Source organism: Anomaloglossus baeobatrachus, chromosome 4, assembly GCF_048569485.1.
Source record: "Anomaloglossus baeobatrachus isolate aAnoBae1 chromosome 4, aAnoBae1.hap1, whole genome shotgun sequence".
NCBI lineage: Eukaryota > Metazoa > Chordata > Amphibia > Anura > Aromobatidae > Anomaloglossus > Anomaloglossus baeobatrachus.
Genome location: NC_134356.1, coordinates 572,349,794 through 572,375,790, shown reverse-complemented (window position 1 = coordinate 572,375,790; position 25,997 = coordinate 572,349,794). Strand labels below are relative to the sequence as shown.

The 25,997-nt window shown below is 45.0% G+C and overlaps 1 protein-coding gene across 3 annotated transcripts in view; it reads right to left on the bottom strand.

Moving 5' to 3' along the window:
* The window catches only part of LOC142301837 (uncharacterized), a 29,841-nt gene extending 5,688 nt beyond the window's left edge, over positions 1-24,153 (bottom strand). The window contains exons 1-3 of one of the 3 annotated variants that reach the window (XM_075342871.1): positions 24,070-24,153; positions 22,545-22,707; positions 16,690-16,741 (exon numbers count right to left, since the gene is read on the bottom strand). In XM_075342871.1, the coding sequence (XP_075198986.1) occupies positions 16,690-16,741; positions 22,545-22,688 (196 nt within the window). In that variant the 5' untranslated portion in view covers positions 22,689-22,707; positions 24,070-24,153. The remainder of the gene's footprint in view (positions 1-16,689; positions 16,742-22,544; positions 22,708-24,069) is intronic. The other 2 variants (XM_075342872.1, XM_075342873.1) reach the window with 2 other exon arrangements.
* Positions 24,154-25,997: the final 1,844 nt, after the last annotated feature.

Below are 25,997 nucleotides of genomic sequence, written 5' to 3'. Positions count from 1 at the left end.
TGTAAAGCCCCTTTTAGAGTTTGACTGTCACAGGATTGAGAATTTTAATTACCTTATATGGATCAAGAAATTTGGGAGCAAATTTCTTAATGGTATTTTAAAGGCGAAGTTTTTTGAGGATAACCAAAACAAATTCTAACACCCTAAAGATAGGAGTCCTCCTAAGTCTGCAATCCGCAGTTCTCTTGGTCCGGTCACAAGTTGCCATAAGACTATTTTCAACTTCCCTCTATACCTTAGAAGTGATGGTGGTGCAGAGGATTACAAATCAGAAAAATTCCCAAAAACAGCATGAAAACATCCACAGGAGAAAAAAAGGTCAGTTACCGGTAGCTGTAGAGGTGCGGCTATTGAGAGCGAACTCAGTAAAGGACAGAAATTCTACCCAGTCCTCCTGATGAGATGAAACATTATAAATACTATTCTACCTCTTGGTTCATCCTTTCTCCATTAGTCTCGGGATGATAACTTGAGAAGAATGAAAGTTTAATACCTAATCTGGAGCAAAACTACATCAAAGGCTAGCTAAAAACTGAACCCCTCTATCGACAATAATGTTCTTAGGTACTCCATGTCATTTCCCGATATGCAAAATGAATAATGTAGCTAGACTCTTAGCTGTAGGCGATCTTTGAAGAGGAACCAAATGAACCACCTTGCTGAAAAGGTCCACCACCACCCACAATACTGTTTTATCAGCAGAATTAGGTAGATCAGTGACAAAGTCCATGGCTGCGACGGGACTTCGTTAGGTGAGTGAAAACCAGCTGGGACTCTCGAAAAGCTTTATCCTTGGCACAAACTCTACATCTGCGGACATACTCATCAACATCCTTAAGGTGGCTTTACACGCTACGAGATCACTTTAAAGTGATCTCGTTGGGGTCACGGAATTTGTGATGCACATCCGGCCGCTTTAGTGATGTCGTTGTGTGTGACACTTATGAGCGATTTTGAATCGTCGCAAAAACGTTCAAAATCACTCATCGGTGACATGGGGTCCCTTCCCAATTATCGTTGCTGCTGCAGTAACGATGTTGTTTGTCCTTCCTGCGGCAGTACGCATCGCTATGTGTGACGCCGCTGGAACGACAAACATCTCCTTACCTGCGTCCACCGGAAAAGGAGGAAGGAAGGAGGTGGGCGGGATGTTCCGGCCGCTCATCTCCTCCCCTCCTTTTCTATTGGGCGGCGGTTCAGTGATGCTGCTGTAACATCGCTGTGACGCTGAACAAATCGCCCCCTTAGAGAGGAGGCAGTTCGCCGGTCACAGCGACGTCGATAATGTTTGCTATGGCAGCGATCACCACATATCGTTACAACGACGGGGTGGGTGCTATCGCGCTCGACATCGCTAGCAATTGCTAGCGATGTCGTAGCATGTAAAGCGGCCTTTACAAGCACTCTGCCACCAAATGGCTCCAGAAATAGCTCTCCAAGTGGCAGAAGAACCTGGGTGACCAAGCAACATGGAATCATGCACTTTGTTAAGAAGGTCTGTGTGTAAAGAGGATGGTACAAATAGTTTGTTCAGAGCTCCGTTGCAGTATCCTTAGCCTCCTGAATATGCTGTCTGAGATCAATCCCTAAAGCACCCCCCACCACCAGCCATTCACTAAAGGTCCAGTCACACTAAGCAACTTACCAGCGATCCCAACAACGATAGGGATCGCTGGTAAGTTGCTAGGAGGTTGCTGGTGAGATGTCACACTGCGACGTTCCAGCGATCCCACCAGCAACCTGACCTGGCAGGGATCGCTGGAGCGTCGCTACACGAGTTGCTGGTGAGCTCACCAGCGACCAGCCCCCAGCGCCGCGTGGAAGATGCTGCGCTTGGTAACTAAGGTAAATATCGGGTAACCAACCCGATATTTACCTTGGTTACCAGCGCACGGAGCTACACGTGCAGACAGCAGGGAGCAGCGCACACTGAGCGCTGGCTCCCTGCTCTACTAGTTACAGCACACATCGGGTTAATTACCCGATGTGTGCTGCAGCTACATGTGCACAGAGCAGGGAGCAGCGCACACCGCTTAGCGCTGGCTCCCTGCTCTCTTAGCTACAGCACACATCGGGTTAATTAACCCGATGTGTCCTGCAGCTACATGTGCACAGAGCAGGAGCCGGCACTGACAGTGAGAGCGGCGGAGGCTGGTAACAAAGGTAAATATCGGGTAACCAAGGACAGGGCTTCTTGGTTACCCGATGTTTACTGTGGTTACCAGCCTGCGCAGAAGCCGGCTCCTGCTGCCTGCACATTAGTTGTTGCTGTCTCGCTGTCACACACAGCGATGTGTGCTTCACAGCGGGACAGCAACAACTAAAAAATGGCCCAGGACATTCAGCAACAACCAACGACCTCACAGCAGGGGCCAGGTTGTTGCTGGATGTCACACACAGCAACATCGCTAGCAACGTCACAAAAGTTGTTCGTTAGCAGCGATGTTGCTAGCGATGTTGCTTAGTGTGACGGGGCCTTAAGAATCTAACTCAGATTTTCATCTCTCAGCTCCAGAAGAAAGATAAGGCTTTACAATAAGTGAGAACTTTTTAATGAACTTTTGATAGTAATTAGCAAGACCTAAGAATCTGTGCAATGCTTTAAGGTTCGTAGGTTGTACCCAATCCAAGACGGCCTGTACCTTAATGGGGTCAATTTGAAATCCCAATGAAGAAACCAAATGACTAGAGATGGATTAAACTGAAGTTCGGTGTTTTATGTTCGGCATGAACTCATACTTTTCCCAGAAAATAAAGTTTGGGTGCTTTACGTATGCAAACTACTCGCGTGAGCATCACTGTGCTTGGGTATGCATGGTGCTCAGCCCAGTGTGAGCCACTTGGATTGTTTGAATGGCTTGCACTGGGGGTAACAACTGCGTGAGCAGATGTAGTGTGCAGCTGTACCGCCCCGCGGCCTCGAGTGCGGTCGCCGAGCCGCTCGGATCCGTGTTCGCGTTCTACAGATGGTGGCTCGAGCCTCTCACGGACCTGGGGGTCACGTCGCTTTGCAAGGGGGGTTGGCGTTACACACGGGGGATGCGGGTATTTGGTTTTGGGACGATTGTTCGTGATGCCACCCACGTGTTGTGGTGATGGTGGACACCACCGCTACGGTGAAGGTACGGGGACTCCCGGGAGCGGTGTAGTGGCGCAGCTAAGTATTGACCCCTCCGTGGGTAGGGGATGTTAGTCCCGGGGCCCGGTTGTGCGAGGGTCGGGGTGCAGGGCGCAGGGCTGCGATGCGGCGCAGTGCCGGATGGCACTGGTGTACTCACGATTAAACCACACAGAGTCACTGGTGAACCAAACGAAGGTATGAACGAGGCCCGCAGCCGGCTGCAGCTTCCTAGTCAGGTTTGGCAATGTCCGCCTTTCTCCTGCACCTGTGTTTGTAGTGTGACCACTGTGCCTGGGCACTGGTAGTCCGCTCCCCGGCGTGTATGTGTCGTAGGAGCCCCTTTTGCCCGCAGGCGCTGGCCCTTGGATCTCTGGCCTCTGGCGGTGGCTACTATCCGGACGGGTTGGGCTGTTGCCTTTAATCGGGACTTTGGTGGGAATGAACCCCTGAGGTCCAGACCGCAATCAGTTAATTCGACTATGGTGGTGGCATATAGCCTAGTTCGGGGTCTGAGTACCCTGCATGGTGCTCCGGTATCCAGTTAGATCCCCGGTTCGGTTCCGGGGGGCCACTACCATGTCCCAGTCCCTTACGGTTCCGCTGGTCGTGTTCCCGGTCTCCTGCAGGCGGCCACTGCCGTCTGCCTGCCTGACTGTTTAAACCGTCTGTCTGCACAGAACCCTGTACTGAACTGCTCTCTTTGCTGACCTCTACACAACTCCCTTGTCTTTTCCTGCCTCAGGCCAGCAGACTCCTCGGGGGCGTGTCTTTTTGCCTGACTCCGCCCACCTGGTGTGCCTGTCCAACACTGAGGGAGGCAATCAGGTCTTTGTGGTTGTGGGGGTGTCTGTGGTGACTGTTGTGACCTGTGACCCCTGGGGTCCAGGGCGTCACACAGCCCCCCCAAAAAAATGGGAAAAAAACCTTCCCATCCTCTCCTGGAAGTGCTCTGTTTATGGCTAGCTGCTTGTGGGTGGAGACCCAAACTGCCAATCAGTGACTTCAAATGAAGTTCAGGTCAATTTCTGGTCCAAAGCTGAACTTTAAAAAAGTTTAGCTGGACCAGCAGAACCAAACTTCCACGGGTCCGCTCATCTCTACAAATGACCTGAAAAATGTAAGTTGAACCTCGATTTGAGATTTCTCCAGTTTGGTAAATAAATGATTGTCAAAAAAGATTTGAAGCACCTGTTGAACATGCTCCTGATGTTTATCATGAGAATGTGAATAAATAAATATGTCATCCAAATAAATCACCATAACTCTATCTATCAAAGGGTAAAAAATTTCATTAATGAAGTTTTGAAAAACCACCATAGCATGAGTCAAATGGCATCATCAAATTTTCAAAGTAACCCTCCAGCGTATTGAAAGTGGTTTTTCACTCATTACCTTTTTGAAAATGTATGAGGTTAGATCAAGTTTAGAAAGCCATATGGTTCAGGCTATTACGGTATATTAAACAGGTCAAGTATAAGGGGTAAAGCGTAAGGATTACGGACTGTGATCTTATTAATCTCTCTAAAATCCAAGCATGGACGTAAACCTCCATCTTTTTTCTGAGTCTTGCCAAAGGGCTGTATATGCCCTTTGGCAAGACTCTTTTGAATATACTCTATCAATGCATCTCTTTCTGGAAGAGGGAGGTTAAACATTCAAGACATAGGCATTTTGGCACCTGGTATGCATTTGATTGCGCAGTTATATGAGCTATGCGGAGGAACAACTTCACACTCAGTCTCAGAAAACACATCCTCAAATCCTGAAAAGACCCAGGAAGATGAGATATCACAGATACCAATGGCTTGAAGGAACAAAAATCCCCCCAAGACTAAAAGTCTCAAGTCTCCCAATTAATAGTAGGCTTGTGTTTAACTAACCATAGCATTCCTAACACTAGTTTAGCAAGTAAAGAAGGAAGGACCATGAGTGAAATGGATTCTGTGCGTAACTCTCCCACTTTCATACATTTCATTGTCGACCTAAGAAGTAACATGACTTTGAGCAAGAGAAGAATTATCGATCACTGACACCTCAATAGGATATCCAAGATTAGAAACAATGTACGCACATTCAATAGTGAAATCACTGTCAATGACATCTAAGGTGGAACCTGGATCTACAAATGCAGAGGTGACAATAAACCCAGATTTTGTACACAAAGAAACTTGTAGTAAAAAAACAGATTTATGCATAAAGGATAATTTCGTCATTACACCTTAAAATGTCTTTTTTCTTTTAGAAATGTATTCTTGTACTTAAAGCACTGAATCATAACATGACCTGAATAACCACAGTACAAGCAAAAATGAGCATGGGTTCCCAGTTCAGTTCTATACTTGGACTCTCGGCAGGCACCAATTTGCATAGATTCACTGGAGTCTACTGAATGAGAAGAAGGAGTCACTGACACATCCATAAATGCGCCTTTATCCCTAAGGCTACTTTCACACTTGCGTTTTTTTCCTTCAGTCGCAATCCGCCGTTTTGGAAAACAGCGGAATCCATTAACGGGTTCCGCTGCTTCCCATAGACTTGTATGGACGACGGATTGTGACTGATGGACCTGCGTTGTTTCCGCTAGCCGACGCTGCGTTGCTTCCGCGGGGCGGAAGGAACGCAGCATGTAAGTTTTTTGAGCAGCGGAATCCTTAGGATTTTGCTGCGCATGCTCTCTCTGGCTCCCTGCACACATAACCAGTGTACACATTGGGTTACTAAGCAAAGTGCTTTGCTTAGTTAACCGATATTTACCATGGCTACGTGTGCAAGGAGCCAGCGCTAAGCGGTGTACGCTGGTAACCAAGGTAAACATTGGGTAACCAAGTAAAGTGCTTTGCTTAGTTACCCGATATTTACCCTGGCTACATGTGCAGGGAGCCCGTCACTTCCCCGCTTGGCTCCGCCCCCTCCCGCACTCCACTCCGCATGTACTTACGCACACACACAGAAACACACACACACACAGACGCACACCCGCGCACACACACACACACTCACCTGTCCCCAGCCATGCAGTCTCCGGCACTGACGTCCTCAGCGCCATAGCCCCTCTCGGCTCCACCCACCCCGCACTCCGCCCCCCGCACACATTCTTGGTGGCCGAACGATCAGCTGATCACCCGGCGGCCGGCTGCTGTGAGCGATCAGCTGATCACCCGGCAGCCGAGTGATCAGCTGATCGTTCACAATAGTGCCGCCGGTAAAACTAAAGAAAAAAAAAAAGCAGATTCCGTTGTTTTGTATGATCCGTGGCATCCGTTGTGCCACTATATGCAACGCATCCGTTGCATCCATCACACAACGCAATGCAACGGATGCCATTCAACGCAAGTGTGAAACTAGCCTAAGATGTCTGTATAAATGAACGGCCAGTGACATTGCATCTTCCAGTGACAACAGGGAGGGACTTTAACCTCTCATATCTTTAATCTGACTAGAATGTCCTTAACAAAACCTACTGTAGAGTGCTGGATCATTCCAGGAGTATTCCACTGTTCAACATCTGAACTGAAGGGAATAGTCCTCGACTTTATGATTACCCTGAAACAACCTGCGGATCGCTGATCAGCAACTACAACCTTATTGGGATCGTCCTAAATCAGACCAAGTGCAGAAAATAAAGAATCTACAATGGAAAATATTGGGAATCATCAGTCAAAGAATATGCCCAAGCCTCAGAATCCTCACAAAGCAAATCAAAGCAATGCTTACATGTTGAACTTTCTTCCCAGAGGACACTGGACGGGGGCAAGAAGAAGAAAAAATATTAACTTACATCGGTCCCCATTGAAGCAGTTTGGCAATTTTACCTTGGGTTTGGAGACAACCTTTGGATGAGACGAAACCTCTTCAGTGGTGGCAAGTGATGTTGTTGCTTAAACACCACCACTTCCAAAGCTAGGAATAGCAATTGCATGGCCAAGGCATTCACAGCGTCCATACTGATATCTCAGCACACACAAAAAAATGTGTGCTGGTGATAATGTTATGCTCACAATAGTACACACATGGAAGTATAAACTAAGATCTAACTCAATACAACTACACCTGACTTGCCTGGTTCTTGTACAGACTAAAGGTCCCAGCTGTGCAGTCCCTAAAGCCCCATGCCCAGACTGAAACAACCTTATTCGGGTGACTACGATGACAGCTCGGACCTTGCTTCCTAATAAGCCATCGAGTGTATTACATACCTCCGGGGAAGGCGCAGTACAAAAAGTAAGTTAAACCAAATAGGTGAAATCTGCCATAGAATAGTACTTGGCTGGACAGCTGTAATTTAAAGCAGGGTCCACTTCACAATCTCACTAGCGGGAACGAAAAGCCAAGTCAAGCTTTAAATAGTTACACCTGCCAGATGATAGGAAAGGCTGAATTGCGGCATGGAAAACACCTGCTGCCATAAAAGGAATGAACACAAAAGATGATCAGAACCTGATCAGAAACCAAACTTGACTATGGCTCAGTGGAGAGAGAAACCGATCACAATACAGAGGATTGGTGAATCAAATCCCGAGCAATGACAACCACATAATTAGTAGCATAATTTTTCCTGAGTGTGTCAATACCCTTCATGTAATTAGGAATTACATTTGAGGTACAGTGCAAAGCTGATAAGAGAAGGAGCACCATATTGGACTTCAGAATTTGCTGGAATGGTTTGTGGGTGTCATGTCACATTGGCAGATCCCCCGTGGTAATAGAATGCAGAATTCTCCCATAAGTGACCCTATTTTACAAAAGCACACCCCCTCAATGAATTTATATTCTTATGGTGATAACTGAAGGAGCTAAGTAGGGTCACAGTTTTATAGATTGGGTTGTTTCAGACACGGCAATACTAAATGTGTGTACCTTTTTTGTTTATTTTTGTTTTTACATGAATATATGTATTTGTTTGTATAACTTTTTCCGATTTTTTTTTCAAATTTTTTTTATTTTTTTTACTTTTTTTATTTACTTAGTCTTTTTTGAGATGTTAACTTTTATTACTCTGATCACTGGTATAAACCATTGCAATGTGCAAGAGTTATGATGCATTTTTTATGGCTTATGCCTCTGACTTATTTGATGCGTTTCTAAGTGTTTTTATAGTACAGAAAAGCTTTGATTCTGCACTTAAAAAAGTAACTGTAGTTTTTTCCACACAGAAGCCTCCAGATCTAGAGGGAAAAAAAAGTACCAAAACCGCACAGTTCAGCAGCATATTTAGATGCACAGTGGGTGCAGTTTTCATGAAATCACATCCACGTTGCTTGTACAGTTATATAAAGCAGAATGTTTACACATGTAAACATGGCCTAAATCTCCAAGCAAAATGGATGTGATTTCATGAAATCACCGAGCGCTGTGCAGCTAAAGATGCTGCTGAACTGTGAGGTTTGGGTGCTTTTTTTCTCTATAGGTTTCTATGTGGAGCCTGATAAAAAAAAAGCAAATGAATGCCATGGCATTTTTAAGGCAGAATGAAAGCTTTTCTGTAGTATTTAAAAAATCATTAAAAATCCTAATTTGCATCTGTGTGATGCCCCTGACCTAATCAGGGTGTCACAGGGAACTGCACTCCTTTCTCTTTTGGTGCAGCACTCGCCCTCCATGGTTCTGGGATCCTAACTATTGGTATTGCTCCTGTGGCGCCCCTGAGGCTTCCGTCGCCACAGGTCATTGCACCCCATCCAGCGGTGTGATGCCCCATTCTGAGAGAGGAAGAGAGTGAACTCCGGTCCCCTGGTAAATCCTCACTACACCCATTGCTAGGAACACACTGGGACCAGGGAAAGTGGCAGACAGCCCTCCCATGCTGCATGCTGGGAGGGGTCGTAAGACCCATCCCTGCTCCTATAGGGTAGAACAGGGCAACTGGGGAGGTGGGAGGAGCCATCTGAGAGCAGACACAGAGAGGAAGGTCAAGTTTAGTCAGTCTACCTCAGGGAGGGAGAGAGTGAGCATGTAGTTGGAGGAGAAGAACGAGAGCAAGGAGAGAGGAGGAGGCCTGCTGGAGGCAGGCAAGGAGGAGAAAAGAAAGACAAGAAAGAAGGAAAGAAAGCTCCAAGTCAGACAGGAGCAGAGAAACAGAAGGAGACACTTCCTGGTGAAGATCCTAGGACCCAGAGGTCCAGGTGGCACCACACGGAGACAGAAGGAGTCGCAGGGCCACGGGTAGTCCTAGAGGTACCACGAGCAGTCCTATAGGTACCAAGGAGAGGGCCTAGAGGCGCCACGGGTAGTTGTAGGCTGCGGTGGCCTGTTCCACAATCACATCGGTGGAGGGATTAAGCTGCAACAGGGGACGGTCCCTAGAGACTGGAGGAGTGCAAAATCATCTCCAAACAGTAAAAACCGAGGCCCAGGGAACGTTGTAAATTCCTAGGGCTAGAACCCATAGCAGACTTCCAGAAAAGGGGTAATCAGCCGACAGGTGACCCCCCAGCCTGGAGGCTGTAGTGGAGGCCAAGCCAGGTCCATCCTAACAAAGGCAAGGCTAAGGAAGACAGCAGAAGAAAGAGACACTAAGAGAAGGGTACCGGCTTTCACTCTCAGAATCACCCAGAAACGGCGGAGGTCCCTGACAGTGGTCCCAGCAGTCCAAGGGTCCCCACAGCTGTGACAAGAAGTGTGAGTAAAAGAACTTGAACTGCACCCTTGAAGTGGTCTCTGTTATTTCAGTTGCATAGACATTCACAAGCACCAACTGTGCCCCGGGCATTGCTCCACCTGTGGGGAGCAGTACCACCATTGCTGCCATATCATCATCCCGGAGGCCTCACACAGCAGCGGCGGCTTAATAGCCGCAGACCACAGGTGGCGTCACGAACACAAACTTTATTCATCAAGCCACATATTCTACTGACACCCACCAGGGCCATGGAGCCGGGCCCAGCCACCACTGACTACCACCGGACTAGTCCGGCCCGGCACCGGGTGTCCCATAGCCCTGGGGTGGGCGAGTCACTCCCATCAGCATCCAAATCCTAGCCACACCTCACACCACACCCTGTCAGGCACACCAGTGGGTGGTCTAGCTGGAAAAGGGCCACCCGCCTAGGGGTCAGGCAGACTGGTGGGAGGAACTTCGTGAGTTGTGTAGTAGCCCTCAGAGAGTGAGGAGCTGAGGGAGTTGGAGCTCCCTGGGAGAATTTGGCTAGGTCGCAGACGGTGGTCTGGGACCGGAGGAGTCGGAGATCCGGTCGCACGGTATTAGAGAAGGGTGCCCAGACTTAGTTTTGGAGAACGGTCGGCACCGGAAAATCTAGTAACCAGGGAGTAGCTTCACGCAACCTGATAATTAACCTGTGGAGGATAGTCTCTTTATGAACTTTCCTCTAGAGCTCAGAGATCGAAGGCACCAACACAACGAAGGGGATAGGGCTTTCCAGCATATGCGGCCCATTGAAATCCCAAGTGTCAGCCATCGAGAGCACAGCTCCTCTATATAATTATAGGGAGTGGGACCCCAACAGCTCCAGGCTGAGGGGTCACTCAGAAGCGTTTAAATACAAGTGCATGGAGGCAGGTTCTAGTCTATCAACAATACAAATGGGGATGGATTCCCGGACGAGCTCCCCTAGAGTGGCAGCGGCACCCAGAGATTTGGTTTACTCCTGTGTCAGAGTCTGCTTGATGGTCGCACCAACATCCACACTAACCTGAGCGAGTACGCTGCTCTCCCCTGCGTCCTGCCTGCCGCATAGCCTGCACCACGCTTCCCTACACCTCCATCATCCAGAGTCCCGGGGCCTCCCCTACCCGTGGAGGGAACATCATCTGGCTGTCCCACTCCATCACCCCCGGGTACTCAAATCGGCAGCAGCGGTACCCCCCTTACTGCGAACCACAGGTGGCGTCACAAACACTTATCCCCTGTAAATAACCCCCTTTCATTTTCGAGTAGCCGCAAGCCCCCGGGTCCGGAGACCCTTGAGCCACAGCAACCCCGGATTCGAGCAGTCCGACTGCTGCAGGGGCGGTACATCTGCACCAAAAACGCCAAAACCACCTCTCTGATCCACCCACGCCTGTTAGCCGCAGATGTCTGCTGATCGGAGCCCGTGGTTACCAGGGGGACACAACCTAGGACGTATATATACATCCAAGGTCATGAAGGGGTTAAAGTCTGTGTTTGGTATGAACACCGAACCTTGGTTTTGCTCATTTGTAGTTGTGTAGTGTAAAATAAATACTATGAAAAAATAGCACAGGGTCCCTCACATTTAGATACCCAGCACAGATAAAGCAGATGGCTACTGGCTGTAGCCTAGAACTATGTGCGTTATTTTGGCTGTGTATCAAATATGAGGGACTGCATGAGGCCTTTTAAAAATTATTGATACCCAGCCAAGATAAAGCAGACAGCTAGGGGCTGCTATTCGTAGGCTGGGGAAGTCCGTGGTTATGGAGCCCTCCCCATCCTAAAAATAGCAGCTATCAGCCACCCCAGAACTGGCACATACATTAGATGTGCCAATCCTGGTGCTTTACACAGAGATCTCCCCATTACATGTAAATAAAAAGAAACACAAAACACATAAAAATTCCTTTATTAAAAAAAACCACCCTCTTTCTACAGTTCATTAACCCCCAAAACACCCCTGCAGGTGTGACGTAATCCACACAAGGTCCCACGACAATTTTGGCTCTTATACATCTGAGATTGCAGTGCGCGATCACATTAGAAAATGCGACCAATCACTGTAGCCATCAGGGACACATTTACTGAGCTGCAGCTGTGAGCAGTAATGTCACTGAGTTCCCCTGAGGTCATAGCTGGCGGTTTCCACAGTACCCTAGCTGTGATCTCAGGTGAACTGACCTGAGGTGAACTCATTGAACTCAGTGACCTCTCATCAGGGGAAGTCATTGACGTCAAGCCGGATAACCAGATTAGGCAATGTGTGCACATTGAGTATTAGGTTGCAGACATTTCTTTACCAAATCTGCACATCTTGGCAGAAAAATGCACCAAAACCGTGTCAAAAACACATGCAGTTTTGGTACACTTTTTTGCCAGGAGACACAGATTTGGTGCAGAAATGTCTGCATCCAAATACTCAATGTGCACACATTACCTAATCCGGTAATCAGTCATTGAGTTCAATGACTTCACATGAGGTCACAGCTGGAGGATACCATGGTAACCCAGCTGTGACCTCAGGTGAACTGACCTCTGATGAACTCATTGAACTCAGTGACCTCACCTCAAGTGAACTCATTGATGTCAATGCCAGATTACCGGATTAGGCCATGTCCACAAATTAGGTATTTGGTTGCAGATATTTCTGCACAAAATCTGCATCTCTTGGCAAAAAAGCACCAAAACACATAAAAATACAGCACATATTTGGGGCTTTTTTTGCCAGGAGATGCAGATGTGATGCAGAAATGTCTGTAACCAAATACCAAACGTTTAGACATAGCCTAATCCAGTAATCACGCATTGACTTCAATAAGTTCACTTGACGTGAGGTCACTGAGATCAATGAGTTCACCTAAGGTCAGTTCATCTGAGGTAACAGCTGGGGTAACTTTGAAACTGTCAGCTGTGAGCTCAGGTGAACTCAGTGACATCATCGCTCACAGCTGCTGCTCAGTCAATGTGTCCCTGCTAGCTGTGACCTCAGGTGAACTCACTGACATCACCAACTTTATAATGTGACCGAGCACTGCAACCTCAGATTTAGCAGAGCTGGGATCATCGTAGGCCTTCATGTCAGTCGATAACATTGGAACTGCTGGGGTATTTTGGGGGTAAATAAATTGGAGAAAGAGGGTTTGTTTCTTTTCCATAAAAGGATTTCCCCCTGTATTTTGTGTTTATTTATTTTTTCTTACATGATTAGTAATGGAGGGGGCTCATAGACCCCTCCCCATTACTAACCTCAGGATTGAAGACAGCTGTGATTTTTTGACAAATCACAGCTGTCTATAACCCCTTATATTACACCGATTGCCACTGCTTCAGGACAATCTGGATGAGCCAGGTAAAGAGTCAGGATTGGCGCATCTAATGTAATTCTGGGACAACTGCTGGCTGATATTTTTAGGCTAGAGAGGGCACAACATCCATGGTCCTCTCCAGCCTGAGAATACCAGCCTCTAGCTGTCTGCTATATCTTTGGCTGGGTATCAAAATTGAGGGGACACATTGCCGTTTTTTAAAATATTTATTTAAATAATTTAAAAAGAGCCATATGGGGCCCTTGTATTTTGATATGGAGCCACGATAACGGACACAGCTGGAGGCTGCAGCATCTAGCTGTCTGCTTTATTTGCACTGGGTATCAAAATATGGGGGACCCATTGCCATTTTTTCCAATTATTTATTTTTACACTCTACAACCAATTACAGACACCGGCACGCTGGCAGTTTGACTGCAACCAATAACAGGCACTGTCTCAGAGGGTGGGAGGGTGAAGGCACTGCATATTTATGAGATTTAATGAGCAAAAGCAGTGTGACAGCCAAATGGAGACTCGGTAAGTATAATTGTCCTGCTTTAATCCCTGTTTTGCTTCCTTTTCCAGCCTTCTAGCCTTCTAGCCCTTACTAACCATTTTAAAGGATCCAGGTTTGAGTCCCCATAGACTTATATGGGGTTCGGCGTCCTGGCTCATGTTCGTGTTCAAGTCTGGTCCTGAACCAGACATTTTATTTAAATAAATAGATACCATACAAACCAAAATCATGTTGTTTTCAGCAGGGGCGTAACGATCGTGGTCACAGTGGTCACGACTGCAACGGTTCAGTGGATACAGGGGGCTCGCCAACCCCAGGGTCTACTTCAGCTGGATGTGCCAAACAGTAGCCGTCAGCTGACATTGGCGTGCATATGACTTGGAGCGCTTGACAGTGATGTCATGTGCCATGGCGCACATTTTTTTTCAGCTGCCAGCCACTGCACGTAGGCTGCAGAGGTATCTGTGCGGCATGGGAGCAAAGGGAGGTGAGTAAAATGTGGAGGAGGTTTTATGTGTTAGAGACAGAAAGGGGACTGTATGTATCAGGAAGGGTCTCAGGATAAGGACATACTGTATATAAAAGGATGGACCCTGGATGGGGACCATATATACCCTCATGGGGATCATATATTCCAAGATGAGTCCAAGATGAGGACATATATACCAGGATGGATCCAGAATGAAGACATACAGTTAGGTCCAGAAATATTTGGACAGTGACACAAGTTTTGTTATTTTAGCTGTTTACAAAAACATGTTCAGAAATACAATTATATATATAATAAGGGCTGAAAGTGCACACTCCCAGCTGCAATATGAGAGTTGTCACATCCAAATCGGAGAAAGGGTTTAGGAATCATAGCTCTGTAATGCATAGCCTCCTCTTTTTCAAGGGACCAAAAGTAATTGGACAAGGGACTCTAAGGGCTGCAATTAACTCTGAAGGCGTCTCGCTCATTAACCTGTAATCAATGATGTACTTAAAAGGTCTGGGGTTGATTACAGGTGTGTGGTTTTGCATTTGGAAGCTGTTGCTGTGACCAGACAACATGCGGTCTAAGGAACTCTCAATTGAGGTGAAGCAGAACATCCTGAGGCTGAAAAAAAAGAAAAAATCCATCAGAGAGATAGCAGACATGCTTGGAGTAGCAAAATCAACAGTCGGGTACATTCTGAGAAAAAAGGAATTGACTGGTGAGCTTGGGAACTCAAAAAGGCCTGGGCGTCCACGGATGACAACAGTGGTGGATGATCACCGCATACTTTCTTTGGTGAAGAAGAACCCGTTCACAACATCAACTGAAGTCCAGAACACTCTCAGTGAAGTAGGTGTATCTGTCTCTAAGTCAACAGTAAAGAGAAGACTCCATGAAAGTAAATCAAAGGGTTCACATCTAGATGCAAACCATTCATCAATTCCAAAAATAGACAGGCCAGAGTTAAATTTGCTGAAAAACACCTCATGAAGCCAGCTCAGTTCTGGAAAAGTATTCTATGGACAGATGAGACAAAGATCAACCTGTACCAGAATGATGGGAAGAAAAAAGTTTGGAGAAGAAAGGGAACGGCACATGATCCAAGGCACACCACATCCTCTGTAAAACATGGTGGAGGCAACGTAATGGCATGGGCATGCATGGCTTTCAATGGCACTGGGTCACTTGTGTTTATTGATGACATAACAGCAGACAAGAGTAGCCGGATGAATTCTGAAGTGTACCAGGATATACTTTCAGCCCAGATTCAGCCAAATGCCGCAAAATTGATCAGACGGCGCTTCATAGTACAGATGGACAATGACCCCAAGCATACAGCCAAAGCTACCCAGGAGTTCATGAGTGCAAAAAAGTGGAACATTCTGCAATGGCCAAGTCAATCACCAGATCTTAACCCAATTGAGCATGCATTTCACTTGCTCAAATCCAGACTTAAGACGGAAAGACCCACAAACAAGCAAGACCTGAAGGCTGCGGCTGTAAAGGCCTGGCAAAGCATTAAGAAGGAGGAAACCCAGCGTTTGGTGATGTCCATGGGTTCCAGACTTAAGGCAGTGATTGCCTCCAAAGGATTCGCAACAAAATATTGAAAATAAAAATATTTTGTTTGGGTTTGGTTTATTTGTCCAATTACTTTTGACCTCCTAAAATGTGGAGTGTTTGTAAAGAAATGTGTACAATTCTTACAGTTTCTATCAGATATTTTTGATCAAACCTTCAAATTAAACGTTACAATCTGCACTTGAATTCTGTTGTAGAGGTTTCATTTCAAATCCAATGTGGTGGCATGCAGAGCCCAACTCGCGAAAATTGTGTCACTGTCCAAATATTTCTGGACCTAACTGTACATAGCTGGATGGGCCCAGGATGAGGACAGATATAGCAGGATGGGCCCAGGATGAGGACAGATATAGCAAGATGGGGACATATATAGCAGGATGGGGGCACAGTATATACCAGGATGAGGACATACATACCAAGATGGGCCCAGGATGAGGACATATACATCAAAATGGAAACATATATACCAGGATGGAGACATATATACCAGAATGAGGAACAAATATACCAAGATGGGGAACATGTATGTCAGGATGGGGGTCATATATACCAGGATGGGGAACACATATACCCTGGATGGGACCTAGGATCGGAGACATATATACCAGGATAGGGAACACACATACCAGGATGTGGACATATTTACCAGGATGGGGCTTAAGATGGGGGACATATATACCAGGATAGGAGACTTATATACAAAGATGATGGGCATATTGTATATGCCAGGATGGGGGATATATTTACCAGGAAGTGGCCAAGGACGGGGGACATAGCTACATATTGAAGGAGGAGGAGGACAACGCGTATATCTTTATAGGATTTAGAACACTACAAGGGCCCATACATCTGACCAACATGTGGGGGGAGGGTGGGGGCCCTGGTCCCATCCCAACATTAGTTACGCTATTAGACTTCAGTATTCTCAATCAGTTACGGAGGAAAAAATCAACTGTTTTGTTGCATTAATATTGGTGCATTATTAGAAATAATCATAATTTCATGTTTATATGAATATTGTGAACACAAGAATAATGATAATGGATAACATACCTTTCTTCTTACAGGCTGGGCACTTAGTTTCCTTCTTAAATGGGAGAGTAGTCTGTTTTACAAAGAGGTTGTGGAAAACAAAGTCAATATTAGCATATTTTACATTGTATACAAACATACAGTAACTTGACCACAAGGCAGTACAATGAAATAGGAAATATGCGTAAAATGATACTTAGGCTGATTGTAGTATTTAAAGAGATTCTGTCACCACTTTGACCTATCTAACCTATTAATACGCCCATTTTATTTAAAATAGTCTCTGGAGGCGGAGTTATCTTCCAGGCAGCATCCGCCCCATAGCCTGGAAGAGCTCAATTACGTAAAGTAATAAAAGATGATTTATCCACGAGGCAACTGATATGAGACATATAGGTATGGCTTTTTTTTACCATCCTATTATATGTATGCCCATATGAATAGTTTCGACAGATGGTGACAGATTCCCTTTCACTGGGTTGCATAAATTGGAAAAATTGTTTCATCACTCAAAGGGCTCCAATTTATTTGTTGCTTCTACAGTTAAAGGGTTGTTCCCTAAAACTCAACCTGTTCAATGGAGTGATTGTCACACATTAGCAATACTGCTACATTAATAGTGGATGGGACAGGCAGAGATGAATGAGTACATTCCCATGACACTGAATGGATCTGCAGTGGGCATGTACCATTCAAACATTCAAATAAGAGACATGGAACCCCCATTCTCATGAATGATTGGGTCCCAAATTGGACCCATAATATTCATGTACTTATTATCTATCCTTTAAATGTTCATGTTTCAAACCCCTTTAACCTCTTAATGACCTGTTATATTATTTTTTTTATCACAGGACACTTACAGGGTGCATGAAGCTAGTGCTGATCGCTATTGTTTAACCATTTAATTGCCATTAACTGACAGCAAGATTTAAATGTACTGGTCGTCCTCCTCAACCCCTATGAAGTGATTGAGGGGAGCCAATGGGTTACAATGGCACTTGGGGACCTACTGTCCCCCATTTCTGCCATCTTGGTCCAAAATGTGATTGTCTATAAACCTGGCGACCAAATGAACGCAGTTTTAAATCCCCTAACAAATAAGGTAAACGTAAAAAAGTTTTTAAAAAAAGAGATAGTTTGAAAAAAACCTTGAAATCACCACCCCATTCCCCATTAAAAAATAAAGAAATAATAAAACAAAAAAATAAACATTATTTAAAGCATTATGAATAAAACCATCACTCCATATTCATATATGGCCTCAATTCATTAAGACTAGCATTGTGCATTAGCCTGAATGATCTGGCCTAATCATTAAGGGAACCTGTCACCAGTTTTATGAGCTATTGTGTTTCCACGAAAATAAGACCTACGCTGAAAATAAGCTCTAGCAGGAATTTTCTTAAATATAAGCTGTACCACAAGCCCTAGTCGCGGTTCAATAATGAAGTGTTCTTGCACATAAAAAAAGTTAAAGAATACTGCAGCACACTTCATGATAGAAAGCAGACACCCCCTTAAATAGAAGAAAAAAGACATAAGACCCTGCAATCATTCTCACCAGAGGCCGAATGGGAGGACCTGCGGTGGAACGCATCAAGGACCTGCAGTGATCGCACACCCACACACATCAGATCACACACAGAATTACACATTAGATTGCACTCACACACTCACCACATCTGGTGATATCAATTGCTTCTGGCTGGCAGACAATCGATCCTGGGATGCAGTGCAGTAGAGCGTGAGGACCAGCAATGGAACGCATGGGGGACCACATCGATGCGTTCCACCTCAGGTTCTCTATGCATTCCACCACACATCCTCGCGCTCCACTACACTGCGTCCCAGGATCCAATGCGAGCCAGAAGCAATTGGTATCGCCAGATGTGGTCCGTGTGTGTGCGATCTGAAGTCTGTGTGTCCTTATGTGATTTCATGTATGTGTAGGCCAAAAGCAGGACAGGACTGAGGAGAGCAAATCTGTGACCATTTGCCAAAGATCGCAGGAGGACCTGGGAGTGATGCAGGCGCCTGGAGTCTGGTATCATTCTACTGGGAGGGGGGGTTGGGGAGGTAAACTTTCCCCCAACCATGTTTCTCAGAGAATAAGCCCTACCCCGAAAATAAGCCCTATCGCATTTTTTCAAGACAAAACAAAATATGACAGTGTCTTGTTTTAGGGGGTACATGGTAATCCCACAACTTTCCTTAGCATCTATGCTGCATTCTAAAATGGGGTATATTATGCCCTGACCCACCTGCATATCCCAAAAAAACCATTTGAATAGCTCCCGCGCTGTATGCAAATGCAACCGGTCTGGTCCGATGAGTGTCTTTGCCGTGGCTCCTGTCCCTCCTCCCCACTGGTAATCGCCGTCCTCCTGATGTGATTGCTGTGGATGACGCGCCCTGCGCCATCCACATAGCTGCCCAAAATATCATGCCTTTGCAGGGAGATCGTGGTTTGTGCAGGCACACTTTGCTTTGTCCTGCTGCGGGCAGAGCCTGACACATAACTGCTCATGCGTCGGTAGCAACCTGCAGCAGTGCAGCGCAAAGTGCGCCTACACGAACCGCAATCTCCCTGCGCCAGGACCTGAAATACATTTCTGGCAAAAATCACAATACCAATGTGACATGAATTTGAAAGCAATTAGATGGCGGGCCTTAGCATTGCCCCTGTCCTGCCAATGCTCTGCCCATTTTTGTAGAGCAGGCAAATACTGGCATAAGTCACAACATTTTGGTCGATTGTCGAATTGCAACAATATTTTACAACTTTGAAGGTGCCTTAGGACCAGATTTATCATTTGTGATTTTTTTAAATCACTTTTATTTGTAGTCTTGTTATATTTGCTAAGATTTTTTGCTCCAAATTATTCAAAATGGTGCACGTGGTTCATGAATTTGGTGCAAAAATAAAATGCTCTTTATTTTTGTGTGTAATCAGTTTATATGTGTAATCAGTTTTTAGCACCAAAAGTAAAAATTTCTTTAAGGGCTCATGCAGACGATTGTATTTTTGATCCAAATGCAATCCGACAAACCATTGGATTACAGTCGGACCAATGTTATTCAGTGAGGCAGTGTACATGTACGATTTTTTCCTCAGACCACATAGACTGAGGAAAAAAACTACAGTATGCATGATTTGCCTGTATAAATCGGATGGCACTTGGCCATTAAAGTCTATGGGTCCGTGAAAAAAAAAGGCACAGTCGAATGACATCCATCTGTGGTCCGATTTTCACCCACTGATGGAATTGAGAAGATAGAGAATTTTTTATTTTTTTTCTCCACATCTGAGAAAACGGATCCCACTCTGATGAAACTCCGACTAAATGAAAGTCTGGTTAGAATAATCCGACCATTTTCTTGGATGGAGACAATACAGTCATGTGACCATAGCCTAAAAGTCACCAGTGTTGGTGGTAGTGGGGAGGCTGAAAGTGAGATGCAATGCAATATTTGGTAAAGGTCACATTTCATGAAACTTTTTAAAACCTTAGGTTAAGCAAAATTCTTGGGGAAAAATAACAGACTTAAAAAAGAAATACAACTAAAGTTTTGTAAAATGTGTAGAGAATAGGGCGCAAATACTAAAGCTACTAAAATGAAAACATTTCTCAAGAAAAATGGAACAAGAGAAAAGATGAATTGAGACCTAAATGTTTATTTCTTCAACAAAACATCTAACACTATAAATGTGCCGCCCCCAAGTGAGCAGTCAGGCTGCTCGTATACGGATCCGCAGTGGCTCGAGGGGTTTCCGGACCCGGGGTCGCGCAGACACTCAAACAAAAAGGGGACGTATAAGTACGGAGATTGTTGTAGATACTTCGTGTGGTAATATGGAAGACCACCGCTGCTGTTGGGAGGCACCCGGGGGCGATGGAATGGCAGCCGGTTGTTAACCCCTCTATGGGTAGGGGTGGATGCCCCGGGGTTCAGTGTCCAGGATACGGGGAGCGATGTGGGCCGGAGGTGGCGTGCTGGGTCGGACCGGGGACTGTTGATGTACTCACTGCTGAAGAACTGCACACGAGTCTGTTGGTAAACCAAGATGTCAGTGGCCGGCTGCCGCGTCCGGGTGTAATCGGGTCCCACACCCGGCTGGTGTACCAATGTTCCTTCCTCCGGCTCTCTGTACATTTTCCTCACTCTTGGACGACTACGTCTGGAATGGGGGAAGTCCACTCCCGGTATATTCTGGTTGGGAGACGTGCCCGTGAAAACTGACCCTTGGGATTTCAGTGGGTGTTTGCGGATACCCTATCCCCCGCGTTGGGCTGCCGTTTCGCTCTATCTGGGCTAACACTTCTGGAGCTAGGCTTGAAACCTGCTCCCGGCCTGGTGAATTAGAGAAGAGGCTTGTAGCCGTCTTCTAACTAGGGTCCAGGTACCCCGCCTGTGCATGGTTCGGGACCTAATCTCTGCGGTCGGTACCGGCGGGCTCCAACCCTGTCCCTGTCCACTCTGGATCTCCCGTGACCGTACTCCCGTCGCCTTTGGACATGGTCCACTGCTTGCCACCTAGCCAGTAGACCAGGGCCACTACCCTGGCTACCCTCCACTAGGCACAGCCTTGACCTTGCACTTCCATTCCTCTCCCCTTGAACGTCAGACTTCAACTACTGTGTTTCCGCCCCCGGATCCTCAAGACCCCTAGGTGTTATGTGGGGTGTAGTATTCTTCTGTGACCACCAGGCGGCGCCAGGCCATCACATAAATTGACACAAATGTGCTGGCATTTGATGCATTTTGGAATTAATCTTGCTTATTTTTAGGTTCCCTAATCTTCAGATGTCTGCACAACTTGTTCTTGAGCTTGAACCTTCACACCTGTTCCACCGCCAGGTCCTCCATGTGTTCCACTACAGGTCCTCGTGCTCTACTGCACTGCGTCCTGGGAACCTCTGTTGGCCAGAAGCAATTCGTATCGCCGGATGTGTGTGTGTGATCTGATGTGTGATTGTGTGTGCAATCTGATGCGTGTGGGTGTCCAATCTGATGTGTGTGGGTGTGCGTTCCACCGCAGGTCCTTGATGCGTTGCGCTGCATTCCTCTCGATCGGCGTCTGGTGATTATGATTACGAGGCCTTCTCTCTTCTTTCTTCTCTCTTTTGGGGGTGTCTTCTTTCTATAATGGAGTGTCCTGCAGTATTCTTTAACTTTTTTAGCTGCATGGACACTTCATTATTGAACCGCAACTAGGGATTATTTTCGGGGTAGGGCTAATATTTAAGCCTTATACCTAAAATGCTAAAAATTTCTGCTAGTGCTTATTTTCGGTGTAGGTCTTATTTTTGGGGAAACATGGTATTAATGTATCACTTAATAAACCTATTCATAAAATGACGAAAAGAAAAAGCTATCAAAATTCCAAAATTGCTAATTTTTACTGCATTTTGTCCAAAAGATGCAGTAAAAGCAAAATCAAAGAAAAATTACAGCTTGATGCGCAAAAAACACAGTTCCATCAATGGAAAATGGAAAATGCTATGGGTCTCAGAAAATTTGCTGTGTTAATGAATACAGATAGAATTTGTTCTTTATAGCTATTTCATTATCTTAGTTGTGTGTTTATTATAAATCCAGCTACCTTCATCTACCTTCAGTTGCCAAAAATTATGACTTTTATGCCGGTCTAATCAAAACCCTTGTTCCTCGGGTTTACACCGGCCAAAAATTGGTAATGAGCTTTTTTAAGAATGTTTGTTCATTGGCGGATTTAATCAGTTCTTTTGTTTATTTATACAGTTTAAGTTTTATTACTTTATAGAGAATGGAAGAATTTACTAAAAAAAACATGACAGGAGAGCTCATTGGTCCATTACACATACCGTAAGTAGATTTTTTTTTTTCCTTACCTTTCCTTTGATCTTCTTGGATGAGTACGGCCATTCAAATAGTTTGTGGATTATATTAAATGCTAAGTATGACAGGGCAACTGGATTGTAGATTACAACTTTGTGGATGTTATCAAGGAACATTTTTGATGGATCTTGCCCCATTTTCTTTTTACAGTTGATGCTAAAAAACGAATGTTTAATGCATTTATTCAGGATTGCAATAAATAACATTTATCAGCCAACAGGATACCTTATAAATGTAAATTCCAATTTATACAGGCCGATAACAAGGAACAAGCATTTGTAGGAAAGCTCATTCCCAATTATTGCCTCTATTAGGATATCTGCACACATAGAGATTCTGCCTGAAAATGTGCTTAAAAATGCTAAAAATAATTATGATGCACTGCAATGTCAAAACGACTTGCTGTGAATATCTCCTGTCTTTTTGAGCTTCTTTTAACTATTTCAGGCTTTGAAATCCAAGATGAAAAAACAAAAAGCCAGCACTAAATGTGCACTTCAGCACTAAAAATTCCAAACTGTACTTATAATAAAAATTTTGAGATTTTTGGCAAAAAATTGCAATTTCTTGAGCTGCTTCGCCACGTCACGGCAAATCTCATTTGGGGCAGTCCTACACTAAAATATTTTTATAAAATGTGCCATACGGCCTCACATATGAAATAGTAAAACTGCTCTTAGCAGCACTCACCTGGTCTATTTCAATCCCGTACCCATGACTGAGTCATGGCTGTGGGCGGGACAGGTCCAAGCAAATGCTGCATGAAGTAAATAGCCTGTGGACAGGGCCTAATGACTGAATGTGAACAGTTATCAACCTCCAAAAAAATTGAAATCCAAGATGCAGCTAAAAGAAGTGAGCTGACCATTCTTCAGGCGGCTTTGGTTTGGACGTCTGTCACTAGTTTCTATGCACAGATCCAAAAAAAGAAACTGGCGTAAATATGTGTAAAAATCATTATGTGTAAAAAGGAGATGTACTCTATATGGCATCAAGTTCGACGAGCACATAAAGATTGTATTAAAGAGGATGTCCGCTATTCGACAACCCCTTCTTAAATTCTAAGTATTCCATATCAAATCTAAAAAACATATACTCACTTCACAAACCAGGGCTGTGCCAGTGATGTTGGCGTTCTGCGACCACATGACATTATTATGTCATATGTCCGCCGCAGCTAATCAGTGGCTTCTGATCAGCTGCAGCCTAAACACTTCCATCCGCCTGAAATATGGCCACTGATATGCTGCATAAGTGGTGCAGCCTGTCACGTGACCACCAGGAGACACAGCATGCATTTTATTTCTTTTATATGAGGCACTTCAGTATTTAAGAAGGGGTTGTCCAGTAGTGAACCACCTCTTTAATGTCGGTTCTGCATTGGAGTAGTTTAATGACCGTGATCATGTAAATCCGACCTTGTGCCAGATTGAACATATAATAGACAGGGGGTGGTGATACAGGTTTGGATATTTAACAATGGACAGGCAGTTTAATGAAAAAACTATTATTAATTACCTGTTCAGAAAGAATCTCAAGCTGTACAACGCCCACCACAAATAATAATGAACATATTAGAAATAGTTGTCAATCTCAGCACATCTGCGGCCTTTCTATGACTGGAAGATATGGAATGTTGTATTAGAACCTTCAGAATGATGCCCCTGTGATGTCACTAGTGTTGTGTGCGCTGCACAGCTGCTCATAATCATCCATCCTCCTTCTAAATGAAATAAAGAGATTTATAAGTTGTGTAATTCAAAGATTTATTATTATACAGTTTAATGAAATTGAATGTTTTTTTTCCAGTGTAGTTTGGTTTTCTATTCTTCGCTATGTTTTTTGTTTGCTGATAGTGAATGAACCAATTTTCTTTTCATGTACAAATTGAAAATTTATTCAGAATTAAGGGAATGTGTTGGTGTTTAAAAGCTATCCTAACAGCAGACAATGTGATATCATTGTGCCAATGATCCAGTGGTGTGTTTGGTCTTCGCTTACTTGTCCTGCAGTGGTGATTCCAAATACACAATAGCTGCAGTCAATCACTGGTGTTAAGACCACGTTCACACGTTGAATATTTGGTGAGCTTTTTACCCTCAGTCTTTGTAGCAAAAAGCAGGAGAGGGTGATAAGTACAGAAGTGGTGCCGTGTTTCTATTATACTTGATTGTTCCACCCCTGCTTTTGGCTACAAATACTGAGGTAAAAAAGTCACCAAATACTCAATGTGTGCACATGTCCTAAAGGGGTTAACGTTTTTGAATTTCTCCCTTTTTTATGGGGTAGGTGCTTACTTTTTGATCACTAGTGGTCCAACTGATCTCGAGAACCGGTGTGAATGGAGTGGTGGCTGATTATGTGTCCTACTGATCCCATTAAGAATGAATGGAGCAGCACAGTGAATTCCATTTACACAGAGCTCTTCAAAGCCCTGATTCTCAAATTTGGTAGTGGTGGAACCCATAGCAATTTTTAAGTTAGCTCTATCCTATCAATAAGGCAGAACATCCAACCTTTAAAATACCCCTTTAACAGTCTTAAGCAGTGTACACAAGGCGGATGAAATTTAACGCCTTTGTGCATCTTGCAGTACATGTATTTCATGATGAAGTGTTATTTAGTGCAACATCCCGTACATATACTGTGGGAAAATGAAGGGGGCTGTTCTTGTGGCATTCGCAACAGGTACTGCATCATAACATGCTTCAGCCCTGTGTATCTGAACTAGGAAAACCTGGAAATTGAAACCCCAAAGGAACAGCAGAATCCTACATCCAGAAGGTCTGCAGGTGAGGATGAATGGTTTGCGGTACCCATTGAGCCTCAAGGAGTGGATCCCCCATCCCTAGCAAAGTCGGAATATGCACCGAAAGCCCCAAGTGTCTCTGTAGAGCCACCCCAAGAAGAGCTTCATAGAACTGAGCTTGCCAATGCTGGTATCCTGTCCATGAGACATGCACAAGATGATTTTACCTGGAAGAACATCATGCAAAAGGCCCAGGAGTGTGAACAGCTGTTGTCCACATTAGGAGGACTACCTAATCTTATTATTTAAATCGGTGTTTATGAGATAAAGATGACCTTTCACTGGATTTTTTAATTTAAACCAAGTACCCTTTACAATTGCTGCAGGCCTGCAGCTCTACTGATTCAGGTAGTGTTTTTTCTGCACCCCTCCATTTTAAAGCTTCACTCCAGTGTTTGTTTTATTGCACTTCTGGAGTGTTGCTTCAATCATAAGCACCCTGAACCCTGTCTTATACTCACCTGTCCTTGTCTTCACCTGTTTCCAGCGTTGCTCTCGGTGGTCTCCTTTGATTTATGACTAGTGATGGGCAGACCTGGACTGTAAAATTCTGGACCCAAGCGGGTTCAAAAGAACCTGAGCACCGACCCCGAACCGGGAATTCTGAGGGTAATGATCCAGGAATGACCACCTAGGT